Genomic DNA, 25,144 nt, shown 5'->3' with positions numbered 1-25,144 from the left:
TTCCTTCCTTCCTTCTTCCCTCCCTCCCTCTCTCCCTCCTTCTGTCCCTCTCTCTCTCTCTTTCTCTCTTTCTCTCTTTCTTTCCCTAAGAGTCAGCAAAGTTAAAAAGGCAAAAAGGAGTAGTCCTGACAAAAGGAACAGCATGAGTAATTTGGACAGGATCTGAAAATCAAGTTAGTATCTTAAAAAGTATTATTTGGTTTGCAGAATGGGGGCATGTTTGAAAGCAAGAAGACTAGTTAGGAACATATGGAATTAACACTGGAGAACGATGATAATAGACTGATCTGATTGTAGTGTCAGAAGGAAAGGGAAAGTTGAAAAGATTTAAAAAATATGTAAAAAGTAAAATAGGGAGTAGTACTTTCCTACAGATGATTATAGAGTAATAAGAATATTCTATAATTGTACCATCCAGTAGAAAATGGTACCCACTAGTTGAATGTAGTAATTTAGCTATTACAATTGAATAACTGGCTTTGATTTTTTTAAAAAAAATTTAATTGATTTAAATGGAACCCTATATAGGGTGGCTATGAATCAGAACCAACTCGATGGTATTTAACTAACTAAATTTAAATAGCCACTTGTGACTAATGGCTATCCTTTTGTACAGTGTATGAATGAATTCATTTTCTTTTTCATATCTTTTATCTAATTACCAAATTTCTTACGATGATCTCAATCTGTCTATACAAATGAATTGCTTTTGAATCTGCTGAGTCTCGTCTTCTCTCTAAGTACAAACATACTCTCGTGAAGGGCTGCTGAGTCGATTCCAACTCATAGCAACCCTGTCTAGGGTTTCTGAGGAGCAGCTGGTGTGTTTGAACAACTTACCTTGCAGTTAGCAATCCAGTGTTTATCCTATAGCACCACACTAGTACTCCACAGTTGAAACATATGTAGGATTTATGTCTACTTTTATTTTTGCCCATTTTCCCCTTCACTTATATTGTCCACGGTCAGCAGTTGGAATATCCTCAGGAGAAATATGAGTCTGTCTGTTCCCGTAGAGCTTTGCAGCCTCAGAAACCCAAATCAGGGTTGTTATGAGTCATAACTAACTCAATGGCACACAACTACCATCACCAGCTTTTACCTATTGAAAAATGTCAACCCTGCTCTTCTTGTAAAGTTTTAACATGTATTTCCTTGAATTTCAGTCATGCTAGTCTATACTTCATGATCTCATCACAATCCACTGCTTATGTCTTGTTTTCCATGTTGTTTATTGCTGTGATGAGTTGAAGATGGATCTCATACTAAACTATAAGATGCCTGAAGGAAGAGATTGAATTTTTCATGTAACTAGCATTAAGCCAATTTTTCTTTTTTAGTTTTTATTGTGAATTGGGTGATAGTTTACATGGGAGAACATCAGCTTTACATTCATCCTATCATATTTTGTTTCATTGCAATGATTACAATCCCCTCCATGATGTATCATCATTCAACAGCATTTGCTTCAATTCCTCTGTTTTTTTTGTTTGTTTGTTTTGCTTTTTTTGGATGTACACCAAAACACTAAGAAATATACAATCATTTAAACAACCAAAGGGCACACCCCACAAGACTGCCCCCGCCCGTCAACAACACCTCTCCCTCCCTGAATCTAGGGTCCCCAGCTGCTCCATCTCTCCACATCATCGTCTCTGTCTCCATCTCTGGTATCACCACTTCTCTGGCTAGGCTCCCACACTCTGCTCTTCCCCTTTGATGGTCCCAGGGTCCTCTGCTCCTGGACTGCAAGAACAACCACTCCCCTTCTTTTGTTACAAAACATCTACCTTTACATTGTCCTGATGACAATTATTCACTATTGAAGCACAAGAGTCTTATCCCATTTCCTTTCACCAGCCCCATCCAGACAGGTTGGAAAACACTCAGTGGAGATTCTACCTTCTCCCACACCCTCTGAAACTAAGCTCCCTCTTGAAAGCTTGTAAGCCAGTCACTCCATGCCTTTATCGTTCCCTCATTTTGAGTAGCAGATGTCTAAGTTGCCCATCTCTGTCAGCCCTGTGTACTGAGGGGGTGGGAATGATCTTTGCTGTAAAGATTCATTCCTTCTTTTAAGCTACTACATCCATAAGTATAGGTCAAATTCATCAAATTGTAGTGAATTACTCTGTTTTCCTTCTTCCCTCTTCCTCTAGTCAAGTTCTGATCATCCAGTCATTGAAGCCAGGTCAAATGGGTGTTATCTGCAAGTATGGGTGTTCTTGTGCATCTCCCCTCATTTCACATCAGCTGGATGCTTCACTCTCTGCTCTAGTCCTCTGTGGCCATGTCCCTGTCCCTGGGTCCAGGAGTCCCCAGGTCTCACCACACTGCTGGCCAACCTGCTCTCAATCCAGGTGGACTGGAATCTGTTGAACGTGGTTGGATTTAGCTCACAACTTCATTGCTGCTTTTCCCCCATGTCTCCATATTGGTAGACTAACAAGGTCACCAGCAAGACCATATGTCTGCTCATGTATTCCCCTTGAGTCTTAGTCTTAGAAGGGGGTTTGCCCTGAGGAGACCCAACCACTTTCCTTGATGGCTCCGAGGCAAACAACTTGCTTGTTCTTGTAGTAGTCCATCAGACTGCCCTTATTGTTTTTTAATTTTTCCTGCTGGTCTTTCTTTCAAGAAATATCTTCTATTCTTCTAGCAACTCCAGGCTGGTCTGCTTGTCTTTTCAAGTGGAAATTTTCCACCTCAGAAAATACTGGATGGGGATCCAGATTCCACTTATGGTCTTATTCAATGCAAAGGCTCTGTAACCCCATTTTAGGTATTCCAATCAGTTATAGGCAGAAGACAGATTTACAAGCTTTCTATAGTGATGTTTCTGGCTATTCCTTTCTCTCACCCTCAAGTATCTATTACAGTAGCAGGCAAGGGAAACCAAGATTCAAAAAACAGCCAAGCATCTTAACATTATTTCCCCTCTTTTATCCACTCAAACCATGCCTCAATCCCTGTATCCCAAAGTCCTGTTGTTCTAAGGTTGAGTATACATCACTATTTACTTCTGTCCAACTTAGCCGATGCAAACCTGCCTAACTGTTCGCCCACTTGCCTAGTTCTTTCATTCCCCTCCCCCTTTTAGTATATCCTCCCCCAAGCACCCAAACTGTCTTGTGTCTATTTCCTAGCTTGAGTTCCACCTTCCCCTTCCTCCCTTCACCCTACCCCTTACACCCCAATAACCAACAAATAATTTTTATTTTTCTCTTTTAGTGTGGGTACTTTTACTTAATCTTTTATAATAATGGTTCTATGCAGTATTTCTTCTTTTGTGACTGACTAATTTCATTCAGCATAATGTCCTCAAGGGTCATCCATGTTATGCTGTGGCTTGCAGCATCCTTGTTATTCTTCAAGGTAGCATAATATTCCATTGTGTTTATGTACCAAAATTTGTTTATCCATGCTTTCATTGATGGGCACTTAGGCTGTCTCCATCTTTTTGCTATTATAAATAGTGCTGCTATGAACATGGGTGTGCATATATCTATTTGTGTTATGGCTCGTATTTCTTGTGGGTAAATACCAAGTAGAGGAATTGCTGGATCATAAGGTATTTCTATTCCAACTTTATGAGGAAATGCCATACTGTTTTCCAGAGTGGTTGGACCATTTTGTAATCTCACCAGCAATGTAGGAGGTGTTCCAGTCTCTCCACATTCTCACCAGCATTTATTGTCCTCTACTTTTTTGATCTTCCCTGTTATGGCTGGTGTGAGATGATATCTCACTGTTATTTTGATTTGCATCTCTCTGATGGCTAGTGATTATGAACATTTCTTCATGTATGTTGGCTGTCTGAATCTTCTCCTCGATGCAGTGTCTGTTCATGTCCTGTGCCCATTTTTAAATTGGGTTATATGTCTTTTTCTTGTAGAAGTGATGTAGTTTCCTATATATTTTTGAAATTAGTCTCCTGACTCCATTGCAAAAGATTTTTTCCCCATTTGTGGGCTCCCTTTTAATTCTTTTGGTGAAGTTTTTTGATGCACATAAGTTTTTAATTTTTAGTATGTCCCAATCATCTCATTTGTCTACTTTTGTTTGTGTAATTTTCACAATGTTTTGTAGTCTGTATGTGCCCTGCATTAGAGCCCTCAAATTTGTCCCAATTTTTTTCACTGATGACCTTTATAATTCTGGGATTCGCCTTTAAGTCTTTAATCCATACTGGGTTTGTTTTTGTATAAGGTGTGAGGTAAAGGTCTTGTTTCAATCTTTTGCATATTGCTTTCCAGTTCTGCCAGCACCATCTGTTGAAGAGACTATCTCCTCCTCATGCAATATATTAAGTAAATTTTTGGAGCAAATCCTTGTTTTCTACTGTTTCTACTCTTCACAGTATATGCTATGAGATTTATGGTACCTTACACAGTTTTTTTTTTTTTAAGTTGGGAATAATTTAGATAAGTAATTAATTTTTTTAAATGTGATACCCTCGGAAACCCTGTACAGGGTCGCTATGGGTCGGAACCGACTCGATGGCACTTAACAACAACAACATATGACATATGTTCAATTTCAGCTTTTATTGAGTGTTTTTAGCAGGTGGCTCCAATGATGATTGCCATCAATTCCTTTCCTCCCCACGTGTGCACTCTGTCAACTCCACCTCTGCCACCTCACTTAAATTTGACCTGGCCTTGTGAACTGCTGTGCCAAATAAAATGCAGTGGAAGTGACATTGTGCTACTTCTAGGCCTTATTTTTCAGAGACCTGGCAGCTTCCACTTTGACCATGGCAAAGTCAGTTACCAGATTGCAGAGAACTTAGACTACACTCCTGAATGAAAAGAAACCATAGAGAAGCCACATGAAGGAGAAGTACTGATGGCCAGACATTGAGAAGAAGCCTTCCTAGATTTTCACTGTAATCCCGTCGCCAGTTGAATTTAGTCATATAAGTGATTCCTATTAATACCAAAAGGGAAACACAAACAAGCCATCAATTATCATGACATCAGCTCCCAACTGGCACTACATGGAACACAAGAAGTTCATAGCCAAGCTCTGCCCTAATTCCTGACCCCAAAAAACTTGAAAAATACTGACGTTAATGATTTGAGTCACTAGGTTTGGGTTTTTGAGTCACTAGGCTTGTTATATACTGAGTCTCTATGATCTAGTCAATTCTGATTCATGTTGTTGTGAAGTGCCATCGAGTCAATTCCAACCCATAGTATCCTGAAAAGGGTTTCCAAGGAGCAGCTAGTGAGCTTGAACCAATGACATTGCAGTTCAAATGACTTTGCAGTCTGACACATTAGCCCACAGCACCACACCAGGACTCTGATTCATAGGGACCCTATATAGGGTTTCTGAGGTTGTAAATCATTATGGAAGCAAAACATTTCATCTTTCTTTTGAGGAGATTCCAAATGCTAACTTTGCAGGTTAACAGCCCAACTCATAACTCAGGGCAATATAAGTGAGGAGAAAGGAGTAGTCGGTGGGTTTGAACTAAACTTGTGGTATTTATCCTACAAGGCCACCAGATCTCCTTGGTTTGTTACATAGTTGTAGATAATGGAAACACTTCTATTAAAAAAAAAAAAAAATTCAGTTATAGTAAGAAAAGTCAGCTCGATTTGATCACTTTCTTGATGCATTAGAGCTTAAATTCTAAAGCATTTTATGGTAGGCTGTGGTCTAGATCAGGATCCCTAAGTCTGATTTGGGTCTTAATATAAGTTCAGACATCATTTGAGTTCCTTATGTTACTTTCTCAGTGCTTGCTGACCATTAAACCAGTAGTGTGGCTATACTGAGAAACGTCCAGGGCAAGCCCAAAGAGGGGGAGTTTGCTCTCAGGAAGAGAGTGGCAAAACAGTAGATTAACTAGTATGCAGAAAGATACTCAAACAAAGAATTTGGGAACTTGCCTGGGCATTTACAGAAAATAGCCAATCAGACACAGAGTATTTAATTTAAATTAAAGGTTGGGTCCTGCTGGCTATGATCATATGATCTTGTGAGTAGAATAGAGTCCTACTCTGACCACCAGAGCTAGGTAATCAAAAAAACCAGAAACATCAATCCTGCTACCTTTTAAAAACTGCAATTACATGCATATTCCAATCCTGGTTCCCCCTGTTGTTGTTTTTTTTTTTAGGCAAACATTTAAAAAATTTATTTATAGAAGATGCAGACGGATTACACATTTAACAAACTGCAAGGGTCATTTCTGACTGGAGGGAAAAAAAATCACTGGGCATGCAGAGAAGCAGAACTCTTCCTTCTGGCGGGGTGGGATTCTCTCTCGTTACAATGCAAAGCTTACGTTTTAAAAACATGGAAAGGCCAAAACTGCCCTTTACAGACAACTTCTCATTTTCTCATCAAGCCATTGTCAGCTGCACTTGTAGCCCCTTCAATGAGCACAGTTCTCCAGAGGGGGAAGAGCTCGTCCAATTCCTCAGTGCACAGTCAACAGCCAGGATGTGACTGAGGACCAGACGCTCTGACCTCCACGTGCTCAAGTCCCCGGTTCCTAGACAGGCGTTCAGAAAGTTCCTCAGTTAGTGAACCGCAAACTGACTTACTGGTTAAAAGATCAATCATGGCACTGCCAAACCACAGTATAAAAAATGGGTCATTCACTCAAAACTGGCTTCCAGGTTTTAAAAACTTTGAAACTTTTATTAAATGATTACCAAGCACCTATTATAACTGCTCCAACTGCGAAGCTAGCATTACTTATATCGGACCAGCTACACAAAACTCAAGTTTTCTTTTGAAAAAAAGGCAGTGTAGTCAGTCCTGTCTGCAATGATGACGGATTGACCTGCCACCAATCTTATGAAGATTTCCTTTGCTCTCTATTGTATATCATGAAAATCATGGCTGTGATTCAGTAGATTTCATCAGATTCTTACTATGAACATGTTAATAATGGCCTCATCTGAGATAATGGAAAGATTTGACTTTGTCCTGTTTAATGCTTAATAAAACGGTCACTATAACATCATGATAAATGGAGAAAAGACTGAAGTTGTCAAAGACTTCATTTTGGTTGGATCTACAATCAATATTCTTAGAAGCAGCAGTCAAGGAATCAAATGATGTATTGCATTAGGCAAATTTATTGTAAAAGAACTCTTTAAAGTGTTCAAGAACTAAGATATTAGTTTGAGGACTAAGATGTGCCTGACCCAAGTCATGATAATTTCAAATGCCTCATATGCATGTGAAATTTGTCAATGAATACAAGACTATAGAAGAATTGATACATTTGAATTATGGTGTGGAGAAAAGTATTGAGACATGGACTGCCAGAAGAACAAACAAATTTGTATTGGAAGCACAGCCAGAATGCTACTTGGAAGCCAGGATGGTGAGACTTCTTTTATACTTCTCAGGAGGAACCAATCCCTGGAGAAGGACATCATGGTTGGTAAGGTGGAGGGTCAATAAAAGGAGACAGATCAATACAGTGGTAACAACAATGGGCTCAGCGTCAAATGCGGATGGTGCAGGACTGGCCAGTGCTTCATTCTGTTGTCACTATGAGTCAGAACTGACTTGAGGGCACCTAACACCATAAAGCATGCTTGAATGGAATCTTCCCCTTCCCTGACTCCCAATGAGTTTATGGTTCTTTCTTGATGAGTTATTGTAGCCAAAGAATGGTATGGCATTGTAGGATAGGCACTGGACAGCAAGGTTGGTTGAAACTGCTAGGTTGCTATGAGTTGGAATGGACTCAGTGGTGCTTAACAACAACAATGAAAGACCTAACATCATTAAAACCAAGCCAAGACTTTTAAAAAACAGCATTTTAAATAAGTTCTTCTGTACATTTAAATAAGGAATCCTGGTGACACTGTAGGCTAAGCACTGGATTGTGGACCACAAGGTTGGTGGTTCTAATCTACCAGTTGTTCCAAGGGAGAAACATGAGCTGTCTGTTCCCATAAAGATTTACCGTCTCAGAAACCCTATTTGGGTCACTATAAGTCAGAACCAACTAGATGGAAGTTTTTTGGTTTGGGGGGTATGCTTGAATATTAAGTATGAAATTCTGAAATGCAACCTTGTGGTCCAATGCTTATCCTACAGTGCTGCCACATGATCTTTTAGAAAATAGTTATTTAATTAAAATATTAGATTTAATGTTGTTAAGTGTCATCGCGTCGGTTCTGACTCCTATATAAATTTAAGATATGTCATGAATTAAGTATCCAGTAAGATCTAACATTACTGGATACTTATTCATGAAACATCTTAAATTTTTTTATTTGCGATATTTAAAAATTGATTTTTAAAGTGATAGTTTGGATGTCTTGCAGTTTAAGGTGCTGGACTGCAATGTTGGTTTGAACCGCAAGGTTGGCAGTTAACACCCATCAGCTGCTCCTTGGAAACCCTATACAGGGTTGTTATGAGTTGGAACCAACTTGATGGCACTTAACAACAACAACAACAACAGCATATCCTTTTTTGGAGTCCTGGGGTGGTGCTATGGGATAAAGCATTGGACCACAAGGTCGGTTTGAAGCACAAGGTCAATGGTTCAAACTCGCCAGCTACTCCTTGGAAACCCTATACAGGGTCCCTATTAGTTGGAACCTAGTGGACTGTAAACAACAACAACATTATATTCTTATGTTGGACTTCTGGTGTTGCACTGTAGGATCAGCACTGGACTTCGAACCTCAAAGTTGGCTGTTCAAACCCACTAGCTGCTCCTTGGAAACTCTATACAGGATTGCTATGAGTTAGAACCAACACGATGAAACTTAACAACAACATGCTTATGTCACTTTAAATAGTGAATTCATTTGATAGGTCAAGTGATAATAAAATAATCCATAGATAGTGATTCTTTTGTTTTGCATTTCTGCACGGGCTGACACACCACTTGCCAGGCAACTTAGATAAACTTTATCTCTATTATAAGGACGGATGATTTCAGTCACAGCTGATTCTTGAAAGCATGTTCTCACCTTTATGTACTTTTGCTTTCATTGAACCGCAACAATTCTTTTCTTGTCCCGCTTCATCATTTTTCTCATTTCCTCTCCTTGGGCACGTTATTTTGTAAATAAATGCTTCTGAAAATTACGGACAATGACAATTTATTTTATAAGCTGAGGTCTTCTCTAAACTCATTAAAAAAATCTCAGAAAAAAGAGCCTTTCAATATTATCTATGTATATAATTGCATATCTCTTTAACAGCTTTTACTTCCTCCATAAGTTCCAGAGGAGCTTTGTCTCCTATATCAAGCACAGAACCTATTGCATGGTAGACATTCAACTTTTGTTGTTGTTGTTGTTGTCAAGTGCTGTCTAGTCCGTTCTGACCCACCAACCTTGCAGTTCAAATGGGTTTGCAGTCTGGCACATTAACCCACAGTACCATACCAGGTTTCAACTAGTATTTGATAAATGGCTAATTAAATGGATAATAGATTGTTATAAATTTTAGTAAATGTAAAATAGTTATGCACTCATGATAACAAGAAAATTGGTGATTTGAACCCATCCAGAGATTCATGGTGTGGCGCTGTAGGATAAACATTGGACCACAAGTTCGGTTTGAACCACAAAGTCCATGGTTTAAGCTCACCAGTTGCTCCTTGGGAACTCTATGCAGGGTCTTTATGAGTTAGCACCAACTCAATAGCACTTAACAGCAACAACAGAGGATTCCTGGGAGTAAGACCTGGTTATCTTTCTCTAAATATTATAGCCAACAAAACCATGTGGGACAGTTCTACGTTATCAAATGGAGTTGCTATGAGTTGGAATTGACATGACACTGCCTAATAACAACAATAATACCAACTTTTCTATGATCTTCCTCACATTCTAAAGTAATTTGTCAGAATTATGTAAATAAATAATACCAGTAATTATGGAGTCCTGGTGTGGCACTGTAGAATAAGCCCTGGACTGCAATTTTGGTTTTAACCACAAAGTTGGCAGTTCAAACACACTGTCGCTCCTCAGAAACCCTACAGAGGGAGTCGCTATGAGTCAGAACTGACTAAATGGCTTTTAACAACAAAAGTCATTTATACTATTTAAACATATATATTTATAAAATACATAACCCTCCTATGAAAAATTCTCTAAAAGAAAAGTTCATCACTTGTACTAGAACTTGAACTGGAACAATGGCATTGTAAATAGGAAAACTTGAGGCTAAATGTGACAAACTTGGAGCTACAATATGACAGATACTGCAGAAGACCTAAATAAGAATCTGAATATATAATGTTCACTGATCAAAAGACTAAATTTCATATCAGTTCTTCTTTAATTGATCTATAGAATCAATGCAGTCCCAATAAAATCTCAACAAGATTATTTTGTCAGCATTATCAAATTTTGTATGGAAATGCAAAGGATTGAAAATAACAAAATAATTTTGAAAAAGATGAAAGTTGGAGAACTTACATTTTCTTATATTAATAGTTATTTTAAGGTTGCAGTAATTAAGGCTTCATGGTATTGGTTTATAGAAAAACAGATAGCTCAGTTGAATAAGATGAAGTAAACAAAAAATTGGTCATATATATATAGTGAATTTCAACCAAGATTCAAAGACAATTAAAAGCAGAAACCCTGCAGTTTTCAACAGCTGGTGCTAGAAATTTTTGATCTATGTATAAAACAATGAAATTTGATTTTAAGAGAATAAACTCAGAGACCAAATATAGAACTTGAAACTGTAAAACTTCTATAAGAAAACATAGAAGATATCTTTTTTTTTTTTTTATTAAATGTTTTTATTTTGGATTGAGTGAAAGTTTACAGGGCACATCATCAGCTTCACATTCAACCATTCATATAGCTTGTTTCATTACATTGATTATTCCCCCCGCCATATGTCATCAGTTTACAGTGTTTCTCTCTATCCTCTTTAGCTTTTTTTTTTGGATGGGGGTGGACTTGGCTTTTTGGAATTTACAGTTTCGGCTTTTAGGGAAGGTTTTTACATTTGTCTGTGGATATCCAGGGCTCATGTATGAGATTACTAACAAGCATTACTGAATAATCAGATGAGGGACAGTTTGCTATGTCTACTAGGTGTCTAGAGTCTGATCCTCAGAGCCTATGGTTTGGACGGTCAACAACGCTTGGGCCCACAGGGGCTTGGCCTCCTAACGGGGTCTGTACTGTCTGCATCTGAGTCCTCCTTATTTATTGATTGTTTAAGGGAAGAAGATATCTTTGTGACCTAAATTAGACAAGGATTTCTTAGACTTGACACCAACATCATGGTTTATAGGAAACAGAATTGTAGAACTTGATTCATCAAAATGAAAAATGTATGCTATTTGTAAAAAAAATGAAGACTTTGTAAACAATTTATGTGACAAACGACTTGTATCCAGAATATACAAAGAACTCTCAAAACTCACAGTCCATTTAAAAGACAAACACACACATACATAAAGGAAACAAAGAAAACTGACAACCCAATAAAATAAGAGCAAAATATTTGGACAGATTTCACCAAAGACATACAGATAGCAAATAAACACATGATAAATGTTCAACATTATATTAAGAAAAGGCATATTTAAACCACAATGTGATACCACTAACACCTTATTAGGAGCCAACCATTTAAAACAATAACAAAGAGCCCCGTTGGCATAGAAGGTTACATTTTGGGCTGCTAAGTGCAAAGTCAGCAGTTCAAACCCACCAGCTACTCTGAGAAAGATGATGCTGTCTGCTCCTTAAGAATTTACATTCTTGGAAACCTTAAAGGGCAATTCTATGAGGGTTTCTATGGGGTTTCTATGAGGGTTATCAACTTGATGACAGTGGGTTTTGAGATTTAATAAATCACAAATTTGGGGCACGATATAGAGCAAGTGAAACCCATATACTTCTGTGAGAATGGAAAATGGTAAAACTATTTTGGAAATAGTTCAGTAGCATATGAAAAAATTAAACATATACATTCCATGTGACCCACCTATTCCACTCCTAAGTATTGACCCAAAGGTAATGAAAGCATATGTCCATATAAAGACATACCCACAATTTTATTTATAATAGTCCAAACCTGGAAACAAATGCCCATCAATAGGTGAACGGGAAAACATTTTGTGGCACACAATGAAATATTAAACAACAATAAAAATGAAGAAATGATTGACATAATTAACAACATGGATGATTCTCAAAATAATTTTACTTACTGAGTGAAAGAAGTCAGATTAAAAAATATGATTGTTGTTGTTGTCAGGTGCCACTGAGTCAGAACCAACTCATAGCGACCCCATGCACAGCAGAAGGAAACAATGTCCGATCCTGGGCCAACCTCACTACCACTGCCACACTTGACGCCATCAATGATGTCACCTGGCTGATCCATCTTGTTGGGGCTCTTCCTCTTTTTCTCTGACCCTCCATCTTACCACCAGTATTTTAAATAACCAGCAGGGTCACCCATGGTGGACAGGTTTCAGATGAGCTTCAAGACAAAGACAGACTAGGAAGAAAGAGTGATGAACTACTTCCGAATTGCTAGTCACTGAAAACCCTATGAATAGCAGAAAAAATATGATTACACATAAATAATTACAGAAACAAATCTATATTGACATACAGAAGATCAGTGACTGCTTACATTGCTGTTCTTAATGGTAAAAGAAGAGATTGATAGCAAAAGGAATATGAAGAAACTTATGCTTTAAAACTTTTTACTATGACTTGAGTGAAGATTTATGGAAAAGATTATCAGTTTTATATTCAACAAATCATACACTTTGTTTCATTTCAAAGATTGCAATCCCCTTCATGTAACAACAGTTTTCCGGCTTCCTCCCTGTGGTTTCTATTTGCATTCCACCCTCCTTTCCATCCCTTCTCAACTTTGTCCTTAGAAAAATGTTGCCCTAGTGATTTTGAGTGACTGGCCTTTCCATGGTAAGCACATCTTACTAGTGCTGTTGTCTCCTCTCTATACCTGTATACTGCTTGGCTGAAATTTGGACAATAAGCTCCATACTCTCAGGTTCCTCCAGTCTCCTTCTGAGCATCAAACCTGGTCTTTTTTCAGTTCTTAAAAATAAATATGCATTTTGTTCTTCATTTTCTGCTCTTTCATCTGGGACCTCTAATGTGATTCCGTTCAGAGCAGATGGTAATGCTAGCCAGGCACCATCTAGTTTTCCTGGTCTCAGAGTCATGGTGACTGATGTTCACATGTTCTGTTAGTTCACAGAATTAATTGATTCCAATCCTCTTCAATTTTCATCACTTTTCTTTCTTCCACCCACGGAGAGACCTATAGCCTACCATATGCATTCTTAAGATCCCAGATGCTACTCTCCCAAGTAGGATGTAGCCCATTGTCTTCGTGGACTGTTATGCCAATTGACCATAAACTGATTGCAGATTTGCCTAAAGCATTCTTTCACTTTATTTCTTGATTGCTGCATTCATAGGAAGTTGACTGATCCAAGATGAATGAAAAAAAAACTGACAACAACATTTTTCATTTACCATGATGTTTATTGGTCCAATTTGAGGCTTCTAAAAATGAATATCTGATTAGCTTAAAAAACGCATCTAGATTGTTCCTCTCAGATTATTTTGGGTGCAACACAATAGAAATGTCTGGGGTTTTAGGACATTTCCTAATAGTAATAAACTACAGTTTAATTTGTATTAGGCAGAGAGGAATTTAGAGAATCTCTGGATTTAGGAAGTGACAAGTGGTGGGTAGAGATGAAGGAAACCAAGAATGAAGCAAGAAATACACTCCTTAAAACTGCACCTACTGATTCTCACCCGCAACTCTATAGATTGTCTAGTTAGCAGGATTCATGTGGATTCAAGTGTTTGACAGGCCCTAAATCAGGGAAATTTCTCCTCCCTGAGTTAAAGTCGGCCAGCTGGAAACTCCTGGTTGGGCACGTTAAATTCAAGCAGAGACTGACCCTGTCCCCTACACCCCCCATTGCTCCTCCTTTGCGTTGCTGGAGTCCTGTTCTCCGTCGCCCCCTTGTGGCCAGCGCTCCAGGACCCGCAGGCTCACGGGCGAGGCGGGAGGAAAGGTGATAAATGTAAAGGTCGCCGCAATATGAGGACGCCCAGGGTACCTTTGAAAGCGTTTGCCGTTTCAGCCTCCTGGCACCAAGCCCACTGCTTTTGAATCCAGCTTCTCAAACGCGGCACGCACTTGGGGTTCCTATCTGCTTCCGTCCGTCCAGTTTCCGGTTTTGCCGGGTGGCAATTGGGACGAGGGAGTCTCGGTATCCAGTTTTGACCCCTGGTTTCTGTGCACGCCTTTCAGGAATTTAGAAGCGAACGGTGCATAAGAACAAGAACCGTTGCTGACCCTATGCTCTGGAGAGCCCCTGAAATCCCAAATTGGTCTTTTTTTTTTTTTTTTTCCACCTTAGACTCCACCTCTGTTTTTTCCCAGATATTAACTTGCCACGTTACCACCGCATAGTGAAGATTGGGTACTCTCGCTTGTCCCACTGACGCCAGCCCTCAAGTGGCCCACACTGAGCAGTCTAGAAACTGGGACTGGGAAGGAACTCTCATGGGCTCCGAGGGAGAGGGGATGTGAGGCACTGTGCAGGTGGGAGACATGGATTTATGGGGAGTTAAAGCCTGACAGCGGCGCTCCCACCTCTGGATTCCCACCGGGACGAAGAAACTGCGTGACATCACGAGAACCGAGTCGCGGCCCAAAGGGCGGGGATGGGTGTACGGAGGCGGGGACAAAACCCAAACCACACAGAAAGCCTTCGAGGGCTTGCTTTCCAGGCCAGTAAGGGTGGGGTCTGACACTACCTACCCCGCCGGGCAAGGTGGGTCTGAGGAACTTGACGCCTGGAACCTGGAGGGGTGTGCCAAGTATTCCCCGCCTGGGCTGCTGCCTGCTAGGAGGGGGTGGGGACTCCGGGAGCCCCGTGCGCCACTTTCCCGGCAGCTTCTTCCTCACCCGGGACTGGCTTGCGGTTCCCTCGAGAATCTGCGCAGACGTCCGCCTCCTTCCCTCCCTCCTCTTCCCGCACGCTGCCTTCGCCTTCTTTCTCTGCCTCCACCCTCACCTCCATTCCCGTCTGTCCGGAGCTAAGCTCGGATCCCTCAGTCTGCCAGAGCTCCGGATGTGGGCGCCGGACAAGTTCACGGCGCCACCAAACAAAATGGACAGTCGTTATACCAGCACTGCGGGCATCGGGGACTTGAACCAGCTAAGCGCAGCTATCCCGGCCACGCGGGTGGAGCTGTCCGTGTCCTGCAGGTGAGGACGCAGCCCTTCCCCTCTCTCCTCCGACCCTCTTATCCGTAGTGGGAGTAGCGTCTGACGAGCGCTGGGGGTACCCGGAGAGTTTGCGAGGGGGAGAAGTTGCGTGTTGAATGAAAAGCACCCTGTTGGGGGCCTGGATTCATCCCTGGCTTGAGTGCCGTGGAGAGGGAGAGCAGGCACTAGAAGCGAGGGGTGGGCTCCGGGACTTTGTCTTTTCTTTTTGAAAAATGTTGTAAAAGTTGGCTGGGCTGTGAGTCAGCTTCGGGAACTCGGCCGCCGCCCAGTTGACAGAATCTTTTTGTGTCCCAAACCCGAGCTGGGTGGTTGGATGTTGACGGGAATCGAAGGGGATAGTATTGCCAAAAACGCTGTGAGCACTGCACGCCATGCTCTGGGACTCCCTCTGCTAGGTCTGTACTGACAAGCTACTTCCACGGTCGGCTTGAATCTCGGCTGCTTGCTCCCCACCCACTTCCTGGAGCCTTCCAGCTGCTTTCTTTTGGCTTTTTGCTCGGGTCTTAGGGATTTTGGCTTTACTCCTTGCAGACTTCTCTTTGCGTTACGTTACCTAAGATCTGAGAAGTCATGACTTTCTGTCTGCGGGTAAACGTTTTTGAGTTTGTACTCCTGTAGACAAGGATTGTAAATTTCAAATTCTTTCCCGACGTTATTTGGGTCAGTTTCTGTATAAACACTATGTCGTGCAAATGTTGAGAGCAAAGGGGACAAAGTGTGGGGATAAAGGAAACAGAAAGAGGGGCAGAATTTACGAAGTATCGGAGTCATCCTCTCAGGGAGCCCACCTATGGCTTGAATACTTTGATATCTCTTAGTGGAAAAATACTCTCGCTTATATAAATCAGCCCCAAGATGTTTTTATACCTTCAAATATTTCCTTTTCTTAGCAAAACCTGCCCCAAAGAAATCATTTAAACACGGGTAATTGTCAATAAGTACTGAAGCTTTAAATGCCACCAGCCCAGGGGTACTTGATTATGCATTTGCACAGGACTAAGCCTAAAGCGAAAGGAATGAATTTCATTTTGTGGAAATTCTTCAAGCACTGGAAACCCCAGTGGAGGTTATTTGGCCAAGGGGGTGGTGGGAGGCAATGAAGAGACAGCCTTTAGCTATTCCTGAAACTACATCACAAGTGCACTTGATTCCTCTTAAGGTTGACCTGAGACAGGGAAATGATAATGCTGATTATAATAGCTGACATTCTGCTCTCTTGCCTTATTGTAGGCACTGCTTTAAGTGCTGCCTGAGATCTGTCAATTGAATAGGTAAAGCTGTATATTAACGAAACAACCCAAAACTCTTTAGATATGAATCTCAAGATGCGTTTTCTCTTGTATTAAACTAACTTTGGTTGCTTTGTTATTGTTAAGTGCTATCCAGTCGGTTCCGACTCATAGCGACCCTTTACAGGGTTTCCAAGGAGCTACTGTTGGGACTGAACCACCAACTTTGTTCAAACAGACCTTACACAACCCAGTGTGTATAACTTTGGATGCTGGAGGGAGGTTATTGATAAATATAAACAATACATAGCAAATGTCATACAAACAGCATTTTCTAGAGTTTTAATTGAGTATCTGCTGAGCATCCTGCAAAGTTTGAATGGCATGTGGTCTGTATCTAGAATATAAAAGAAATCTGAAGTTCCTTTTAGCTTTTTTAGGGATAATGAAGAATTTATCCTTTACCTGGTCTTCCCACCAATAGGGCCCACTTGTTTGCTGTGGATGTGGTAGGATCATTAAGTTAACTGGCTTACTACCTAAGAATCTAGAGAGCTCTTGGTTTCCCCCTTTTTTTTCCCATACTGTTGTTTGGTGTCTTCTTTGGAATTTTCAAGCTTTCAAATAGTCTTCTTGAAGGAGAATCCAAGTGCTTCTAGGATCCAATATCTCTGCTGGGGCATTAAGAATTTGGTCTGTTGTTTCATTCAGAGTTTACGATTTATTCCATGGTATATTTGGTGAAAAAGTATAATTTGTGCATACAAATTATATATGAGTTAGTGTCTTTGGAATAGGTTCAGCAGTTCTTGAAAAGGTGGGTTAATTTTAATTTTATCTGGTTGCAAATTGAATCTTGTAACCAAAGGAGATAGTATAGTTTGGGCTTTGGCATCAGATATTTAAGCACACAACCTAGCTTTGTGACCTGGGGCAGGTTCTTGGTTAATCTTTCTCCTATATAGGGTTGAAGATATGAGTTATAACAGATTCTATGGCATTTACCAACAACATAATTTTTCATTCAGCATTCCTAAAGAACATACGTCCTAAGATGTTTGTGGGAATTTTTCTTAATGACAATGCACAATTGTAGACCTTCAACCTTACTATGGACACAGGCAGATCAAGGAATTCCTTTGCTATACTATATCACGGGAGCACAGCGGTGGCTTCATACAATAAGCACTGGACTGCAAACCACAAGGTCAGCGATTTGAGCACAGCAGCCCCTCTGTGGGAGAAAGACAGCTTTCCTACTCTAGCAAAGATGTGAAGTCTTGAAAACATGGTTGTTGAGTTGACATCATTTAATGACAACAACAACAACAACAACAACAACAACAACTATCTCAGAGAACTCTAATGATTTGTGGACATTTAAAAGCACCTCAAAAGAGGTATAATCCCTTTTTGCAAGCCTTTTACTGTCTTCAGTCAGAGACTTTGTGTATGTGTGTGTTAAGTTTTACAATATTTTTAGAAAAACTTCAGTCTAAATGAGATGAGAAGAATCCAAAACTGAAGCTTGATATTACATAGAATTCATGGAAATCATTTAATCTATTTATTCAGCAAGTGTTTAGAACATCTTTTATATGTATAACATTATGCTATGCTCCATGAGAAATGCAAGAGACTTCTTTTCTCTGAAAATGTGAAGTTGAGTTGGAAGATAACTATTACATATACATGGAAAGGACAAATTAAATGCAGAGGGGAGGGAAGAGATCATTGTGGAATAGAGAGCTCTGGGAATGTACTACAAAGAGGAGATGAGGCTTTAGAGGAACAAGGTTTAGATTAGAGAAGGAACATTATAATTGGAGATTTCACAAGTGAATACCAGTGTTATGGATTGAATGAGTTATAAATTCTAACCTCCATGTCTGCAGTTATAATCTTATTTGGGGATTGGCTGTGTTGTTTTTGTTAAGTGCTATCCAGTCGTTTCTGACTCATAGAGGGTTTCCCTGGAAGTGCCCGTGAGTTTGAACCACTGACCTTGTGATTCAAAATGAACTTGTGGTCCAGTGAATTATTCCTTAGCACCATGCAAAGACTCCATTGCTTATGTTAATGAAGCAGATTAGTGTAATGTGTATCTTGAGTCAATATCTTTTGAGGTAGAAAAGAGATTAAACAAGGAAACATAAGAGGAATGGATAATAAGATAGGTGCTATGGAAATCTACAAGGAGGTAGGGAGCAGAAATTCAAAAGAGATAAGGTTGTTGGTCCAACTCTACCAGCTCTTCATTCCGTGGGAGAACGACTAGGCAGTCTGCAGCTGTAAAGATTTATAGCCTTGGAAAACCAGTGGGGGCATTTCTACTCTGTTCTATCTGTTGGGTTCTTTTTTATGGTCAGAATTGGCTTGATGGCAATAATAAATAAAAAAAAAAAAAAAATCATATATATATATAATTAATTATTTTTTTTTAATAATACATGAGTCTGGTGTAGTGCTGCAGGATAATGACACTGGACTGCAAGGTCAGTTTGACCCACAAGGTCAGCAGTTCAAACCTACCAGCTGTTCCTCGGAAACCCTAAATAGGGTCTCCATGGGTTGGAGCCAACTCAACAGCACTTAACAACAACAACAACAATAATGATATATATTATCAAGATGACTATGACTATCTGCAGTTAGAAAACCAAAAGGGAAGAACATGCTCAGCATCCTCAAACTGAGTATCTGATGGAAAACTTCAAGCCTCAACTTGCAATATTGAAAGATTCTCTGGGCAAAGTATTGAATGATGCAGAAAACATCAAAAAAGCTGGGAGGAATACATAGTCACCGTACTAAAAATAAATGGTTGATGTTCAGTCATTTCAAGATGATCAAGATCCAATGATCCTGAAGGAAGAAATCCAAGGTACACAGGATGCATTGGCAAAGAACAAGCTCAGGGAATTTCTGGAATACAAATTGAAATCTTTCAACAAACTGATGCAGCACTGGACGCACTCAATCATCTGTGCCAAGAAATTTGGAAGAAAACTACATGGTCAACTGACTGGAAGAGATCCATATTTGTGCTCATTCCTAAAATAAGTGATCCAACAAAATGTGGAAGTCATTGGACAATATCATTAATACCTCATGCAAGTAAAATTTTTCTGAAGATAATTCAAAAACAGTTGCAACAGTACATTGACTTCCTGTTGCTGTTAAGGTACAGGATGGATTTAGATGAGGACATGGAACTAGGGACACCATTGTTGACATTAGATGGATCTTGGCTGAAAGCAGAAAATACCAGAAAGATGTTTACCTGTGCTTTATTGACTATGCAAAAGCTTTCAACTGTGTGGATCATGACAAGCTGTGGACAACATTGAGAAGTATGAGTATTCTGGAGCACTTAATTGTGCCCTTGAAGAACCTGTATGTAGACCAAGAGGCAATTGTTTCAATAGAACAAGGGAACACTGAATGGTTTAAAGTTAGACAAGGTATGTGTCAGGATTAATTCCTGTACCGCTGCATTTATTCAGTCTGTATGCTGAATAAATAATTCAAGAAGCTTGATTATATGAAGAAAAATGTGGCATCAGGATTGGAGGAAGACTCATTAATAACCTGCAATATGAAGGTGATACAACCTTGCTTGCTGAAAGCAAAGAGGATTTAAAATGCTTACTTAGGAAAATCACAGACCACAGCTTTTGGTATGGGTTGAATTTCAATGTAAAGAAAACAAAAATCCTCACAACTGGACCGATAAATAACATTAAGATAAATGGAGAAAAGATTGAGGTTGTCAAAGACTTCATTTTGACTATCAATAGTCATTGAAGCAGCAGGCAAGAAATCAAAGAATATATTGCATTGGGCAAATTTGCTGCACAAGACCTCTTTTAAGTGTTGAAGAGCAAAGATGTCAGTTTAAAGACTAAGGTGTGCCTGACCCAAGCCATGCCATTTTCAATTACCTCATATGCATGTGACAGTTGGACAATGAATAAAGAAGATGAAGTTTTTGAGTTATGGTGTTGGAGGAGAATATTTAAAAGTACAATGTACCCTTAGAAGAACAAACATATCTGTGTTAAAAGAAATACAACCAGAATGCTCCTCAGACGCCAGAATGACCAGGCTTCGTCTGTAATACTTTGGACTATGAGGAGGGCTCAGTCCCTGGAGAAGGGCATCATGCTTGGTAAAGTGGAGGGCCGGTAAAAAAGAGGAAGACCCCTAACGAGATGGATTGGCACTGTGGCAGCAGCAGCAACGATTGTGAGGTTGGCTTAGGACAACACTGAGCAACAACAACAACAATGACTATAGTCACTTGATCTAGGTTATCAATATCTGTCCTAAAGCATTAACTTTGACATCAAGTCAATTCCAACTCATGGTGACCTCGTGCTACAGAGTAAAACTGTTCCCTGAAGTTTTAGAAGGATACTCTTCAATGGTGTGCTCCAGTTGGCTTATGTGGGCTTGCAACAGGAATTTGCCATCTGGTTGTTAAATAAAGTGAATGATAAAAGTTAAATTATAGAAACTTAAACAAATGCTATTAAATTGCATTAAAAACAAAATTACTCAAAAGTTAAACACTTTTTAATTATTTTATAACATTTTACTACTGTCTCTTGGAGTCCTGATATGGCTCTGTAGGTTAAGCACTAGGCTGCTAACAGAAAGGTTAGTGGTTCAAGTCTACCAGTCACTCCTTGGAAACCCTATATAAGGTTGCTATGAGTGGAACCAACTCTTCAGCACTTAACAACAGCAAAACAACTAATATCTGTCTTAATATTATCTCTCTCTGTGATGAAAATATTAAGTAATTGTATGTTCTTGCTGATTTCTTCACAATCCCATGTTCAGTGAATCACATTAGTACTTGAAACTGGTCTTCATGGATGTATTTACACCATAGAAACTGGTGAATGCTACACACCAGGACTTGGGATATTATTTTGTTTACATTCAGAAAGCATTCTGATGGGATCAGTGAGCTCTGTGAAAGGTTAGCTTCATCATTCTCCTGCAGAGCAGTAGCTGGTGGATTTGAATTACTGACCTTGTAGCTAGCAGCCCAACACTAATGCACTATGCCAACAGAGCTCCTGCATGTATTTATATAAATATGTAAATTTATTATAAATTATGTTGATATAATGTGTAGCTGAGCACAGAACTTATAATAATAATAAGACATATGAAGGGTCTTCAAAAATTTTTCTAGAAAAATTCCATTTTTTCTATCAATTGTTAAGCTCTGATTCGTGTATATATCCACATCCACACTAATATATGCAGTCAGCCTTTTTTTGTTGTTGTTGTTAAGAACGTTATTAGAGCTATACTTGTTAAGTGCCATCGAGTCAGTTGTGACTCGTAGTGACCTTGTACAGGGTTTCCGGGTAGCGACTGGTGGGTTTGAACCACTAACCTTGTGTTTGGTAGTCCAGTACTTATCCTACAGTGCCATGCCAGGACTGTAGACTTATACTAAGATATAATTATTCATAATTATCTTTGGAAAAGGTGAAGCATCGTACAATAAAAGAAATGTTGTTTTTACTACTATTAACAGTGGTGGTGTCAAATTGACCACTGTCTCTAGTCTTGCTTCTCTACTGGAGTAAGTGGGTTTGGGTGACCTTATAACCCATGAATGGTTGTGATAGCCTATAAGGTATTGTGAATGAAACCGGAAGATGATTGTAATCATACATATTTTCTACCTTCTCATAGGCCTTCTATACATATTAAAATTTCTTCTTCTTGTACTTTAGATATACTTTTACTTCTGACTCTCCATCCACTGGTGGTACCTGCTTTGCAAATTTATATGTTGGAGAACAATCTTAAAAGTATCATGGGCTGCAACAAGAACAAACAAATCTGTATTGGAAACAGCTCATGAAACAGCCCCACTTCGTCATGTTATCAGAAGGGACCGGTCCCTGGAGAAGGATAGCATGGTTGGTAAAGTGGAGGGTCAGCTAAAAAGAGGAAGACTCTCCAGTAAGATGGATTGGCACAGTGGCAGCAACAGTGGGCTCAAGTGTAGTGACAATTGTGAGGATGGTGCAGGACTGGGAAGTGTTTCATAGTGTTATGCATAGGTTCATTATGAGTCAGAACCCACTCAATGACAGCTAACAACAATAACATGTTAAAGTTCCAGCTACACTTAGTGAGAAACTGTTGTTGTTAAGTGTTGTTGAATCAATTCCGACGCATAGCAACCTGGTATAGGGTTTCCGAGGAGTTACTGGTGAGTTAAATAAAGTTCCAGATTTAAAGAGAAAGCATCTGATAGCCCAGTTGGAATTGGCCCAGCTTGAACCAAGTATCTATGCTGTTCTAATTGTCTGTGGTAAAAGAGGGAGTGTTCACATGCAGCAAGTTAGTGCACGGGGTTTATCTCTAAGACAGAACTTACCTTTCATGAGTCAGACAAAAATGTTGAAGTCAGTTTGTAAACAGGTTTCAAAAGCTATTGCTGTCTAATTAATCATAGTGTTTATGTAACCCAGGGTACTAGAATGCCTGCTATCCAGTTAATGAACATATCTGGTAAATCAAGGACCAAGCTGCTATAGCCCAAAGCATCCTATTCTTCTGGCTTTGCAGTTCCTTATTTCCTGTGGTTCAATATTGTACCACCCCATAGTGCTTTTTCAGCACTGTATTTAGGTATGTATTAGGAACCCTGGTGGCATAGTGGGTTAAGCATTGGGCTTGAAACCACCAGCTTCTTTGCAGGAGAAAGATGTGGCGATATGCTTACAACTTTGGAAACCGTATGGGGCAGTCTACTGTCTTCTGTAGGGTTGTTATGAATCAGAATTGATGACTGTGATTTGGGTTAGTTGGGCTTGCTTTAGGAGTGCCTGGGTGGGACAAATGGTTAAAAACTGGGTTTGAACCCATCCAGAGGCACCTCAGAAGAAAGACTTGCCTTTCAGCTTCTGAAAGTTACAGCCATGAAAACCACGTATGGGGTCACCATAAGTAGGGATGAAATGAATGGCAACTAATTAATAGGGTTTGTGTTAGCCTTAGAGTTTCAGGAAAATTTATCCTAGGGGCATTTCTGGATTGTGATTTTCAAGTCTCCATGTGGGATTTGCCCAATTATAACTTACCAGAAAAGCCTCACTCATATTGTTCCTTTGGCTGCCCTGATTTTTTTTTTTTTTTTTAATTATTTGTGGGTTTTGTGGTGGGACTGTTCCTTTAAAACAGGCCTAGGATGTTGGATGTGGAGCATGAATCTCGAAGCAGTTCATGAAACAGCCCCATAGTAGAAGGTGGTGTGGTAACAGCTTTGTACTATATGACATGTTATTTATGGCATAACAGACTATTTGAATTTATTCAAGGCATAGAAGAAAAATGAATCCTTTCAAGGAGAGTTTATTCACTTGTTACCTTCTCTTAGTAACACTTGCTTATTGGAGCCAGTTTATCTTAGCCTTGAAGGGTATCAGCATGGCACTAGACAAGCTGGATTAGTTACTAGATATAAAACCTTGGGAAGTTACTTAATCACTCAGTTTCCTAATCTATAAGGTGAGGATAATAATGCCTCTATCTCTTATATTGGAGTCCTTAGGTGGTGCTATGGATTAATGCACTGGACTGCAAAGTAGGTTTGAACCACAAGGTCAGCAGTTCAGTTTCACCAGCTGCTCCTTGGAAACCCTGTATAGGGTTGCTATGTGTTGGAACTGACTCAACAGCACTTAATAACAACAATTTCTTATATTTATTTTGAGGATTCAGTAAGTTAATATATATAAATACTTAAAAGACTGTTTATCACATTAGTTAAACATTCAGTAATTACAAAAGGATATAAATACAAAAATAAAATGTACCCACTATTCAAATGATGAACACTTACATTTCTCTCTCATTTATAAATAACATATACTCATATTGACTTTTTTTCTATGTGTTTGTACATAGATTGCATAGAGTACATAAACTTAAATGTTGTTGTTGCTGTTAAGTGCCATCAAGTCGGTTTCGACCCATAACGATGCTTTGTAGGGTTTCTAAGGAGCAGTTGGTGAGCTTGTACCACTGATTTTGTGGTTCAAACTGACTTTGCAGTCCAGAACATTAACCCGCAGCACCACATAAGGACCCCATATATATAATATATACTATACATATGCTCTATCAAGAAATTAAAAAATTGTATTGCATTACACAAATCTGCTATACTAGACCTCTTTAAAGTGTTCAAGAGCAAAGATGTCAGTTTGAGGACTAAGGTGCTCCATACCCAAGCCATGGTAACCTCATATGCATGTGAAAGTTGGACAGTGAATAAGGAAGACTGTAGATGAACTGATGCATTTGTGTTATGGTTTTGGAGGAGAATATTAGAAGTACCATTGACTGCCAAAAAAATGAACCAATCTGTGTCGGAAAAACTACAGCCAGAATGATCCTTGGAAGCCAGGATGGCCAGACCTTGACTCTCATACCTGGAGAAGATTTGGTAAAGTGAGGGATTGGAGAAAAAGAGGAAGACCCCCCAACTAGATGGATTACCTTGTGGTTAGCAGTCCAATGCTTATCCTATAGTGTCCATATAAATATTATTGTTGTTGTTAAGTGTCATTGAGTTGGTTCCAACTCAAATAGTGACATATATGTTG

General features: G+C 39.6%; 2 protein-coding genes across 2 annotated transcripts in view; both read left to right on the top strand.

The window, feature by feature from the left end:
- The window catches only part of LOC102837339 (maltase-glucoamylase, intestinal-like), a 202,228-nt gene extending 188,180 nt beyond the window's left edge, over positions 1-14,048 (top strand). The window contains exon 20 of the mRNA XM_006865343.1: positions 13,875-14,048. Within this exon, the coding sequence (XP_006865405.1) occupies positions 13,875-14,048 (174 nt within the window). The remainder of the gene's footprint in view (positions 1-13,874) is intronic.
- A 1,014-nt stretch (positions 14,049-15,062) lies between these two features.
- CPNE8 (copine VIII) overlaps positions 15,063-25,144 on the top strand; it is a 384,959-nt gene continuing 374,877 nt past the window's right edge. The window contains exon 1 of the mRNA XM_006865292.1: positions 15,063-15,246. Coding sequence (XP_006865354.1) covers positions 15,110-15,246 — 137 coding nt within the window. The 5' untranslated portion in view covers positions 15,063-15,109. The remainder of the gene's footprint in view (positions 15,247-25,144) is intronic.

This window comes from Chrysochloris asiatica, unplaced genomic scaffold (assembly GCF_000296735.1).
Source record: "Chrysochloris asiatica unplaced genomic scaffold, ChrAsi1.0 scaffold00077, whole genome shotgun sequence".
NCBI lineage: Eukaryota > Metazoa > Chordata > Mammalia > Afrosoricida > Chrysochloridae > Chrysochloris > Chrysochloris asiatica.
Note: the sequence above shows the minus strand (reverse complement) of the source record. Positions and strands in the feature narration are given on the sequence as shown.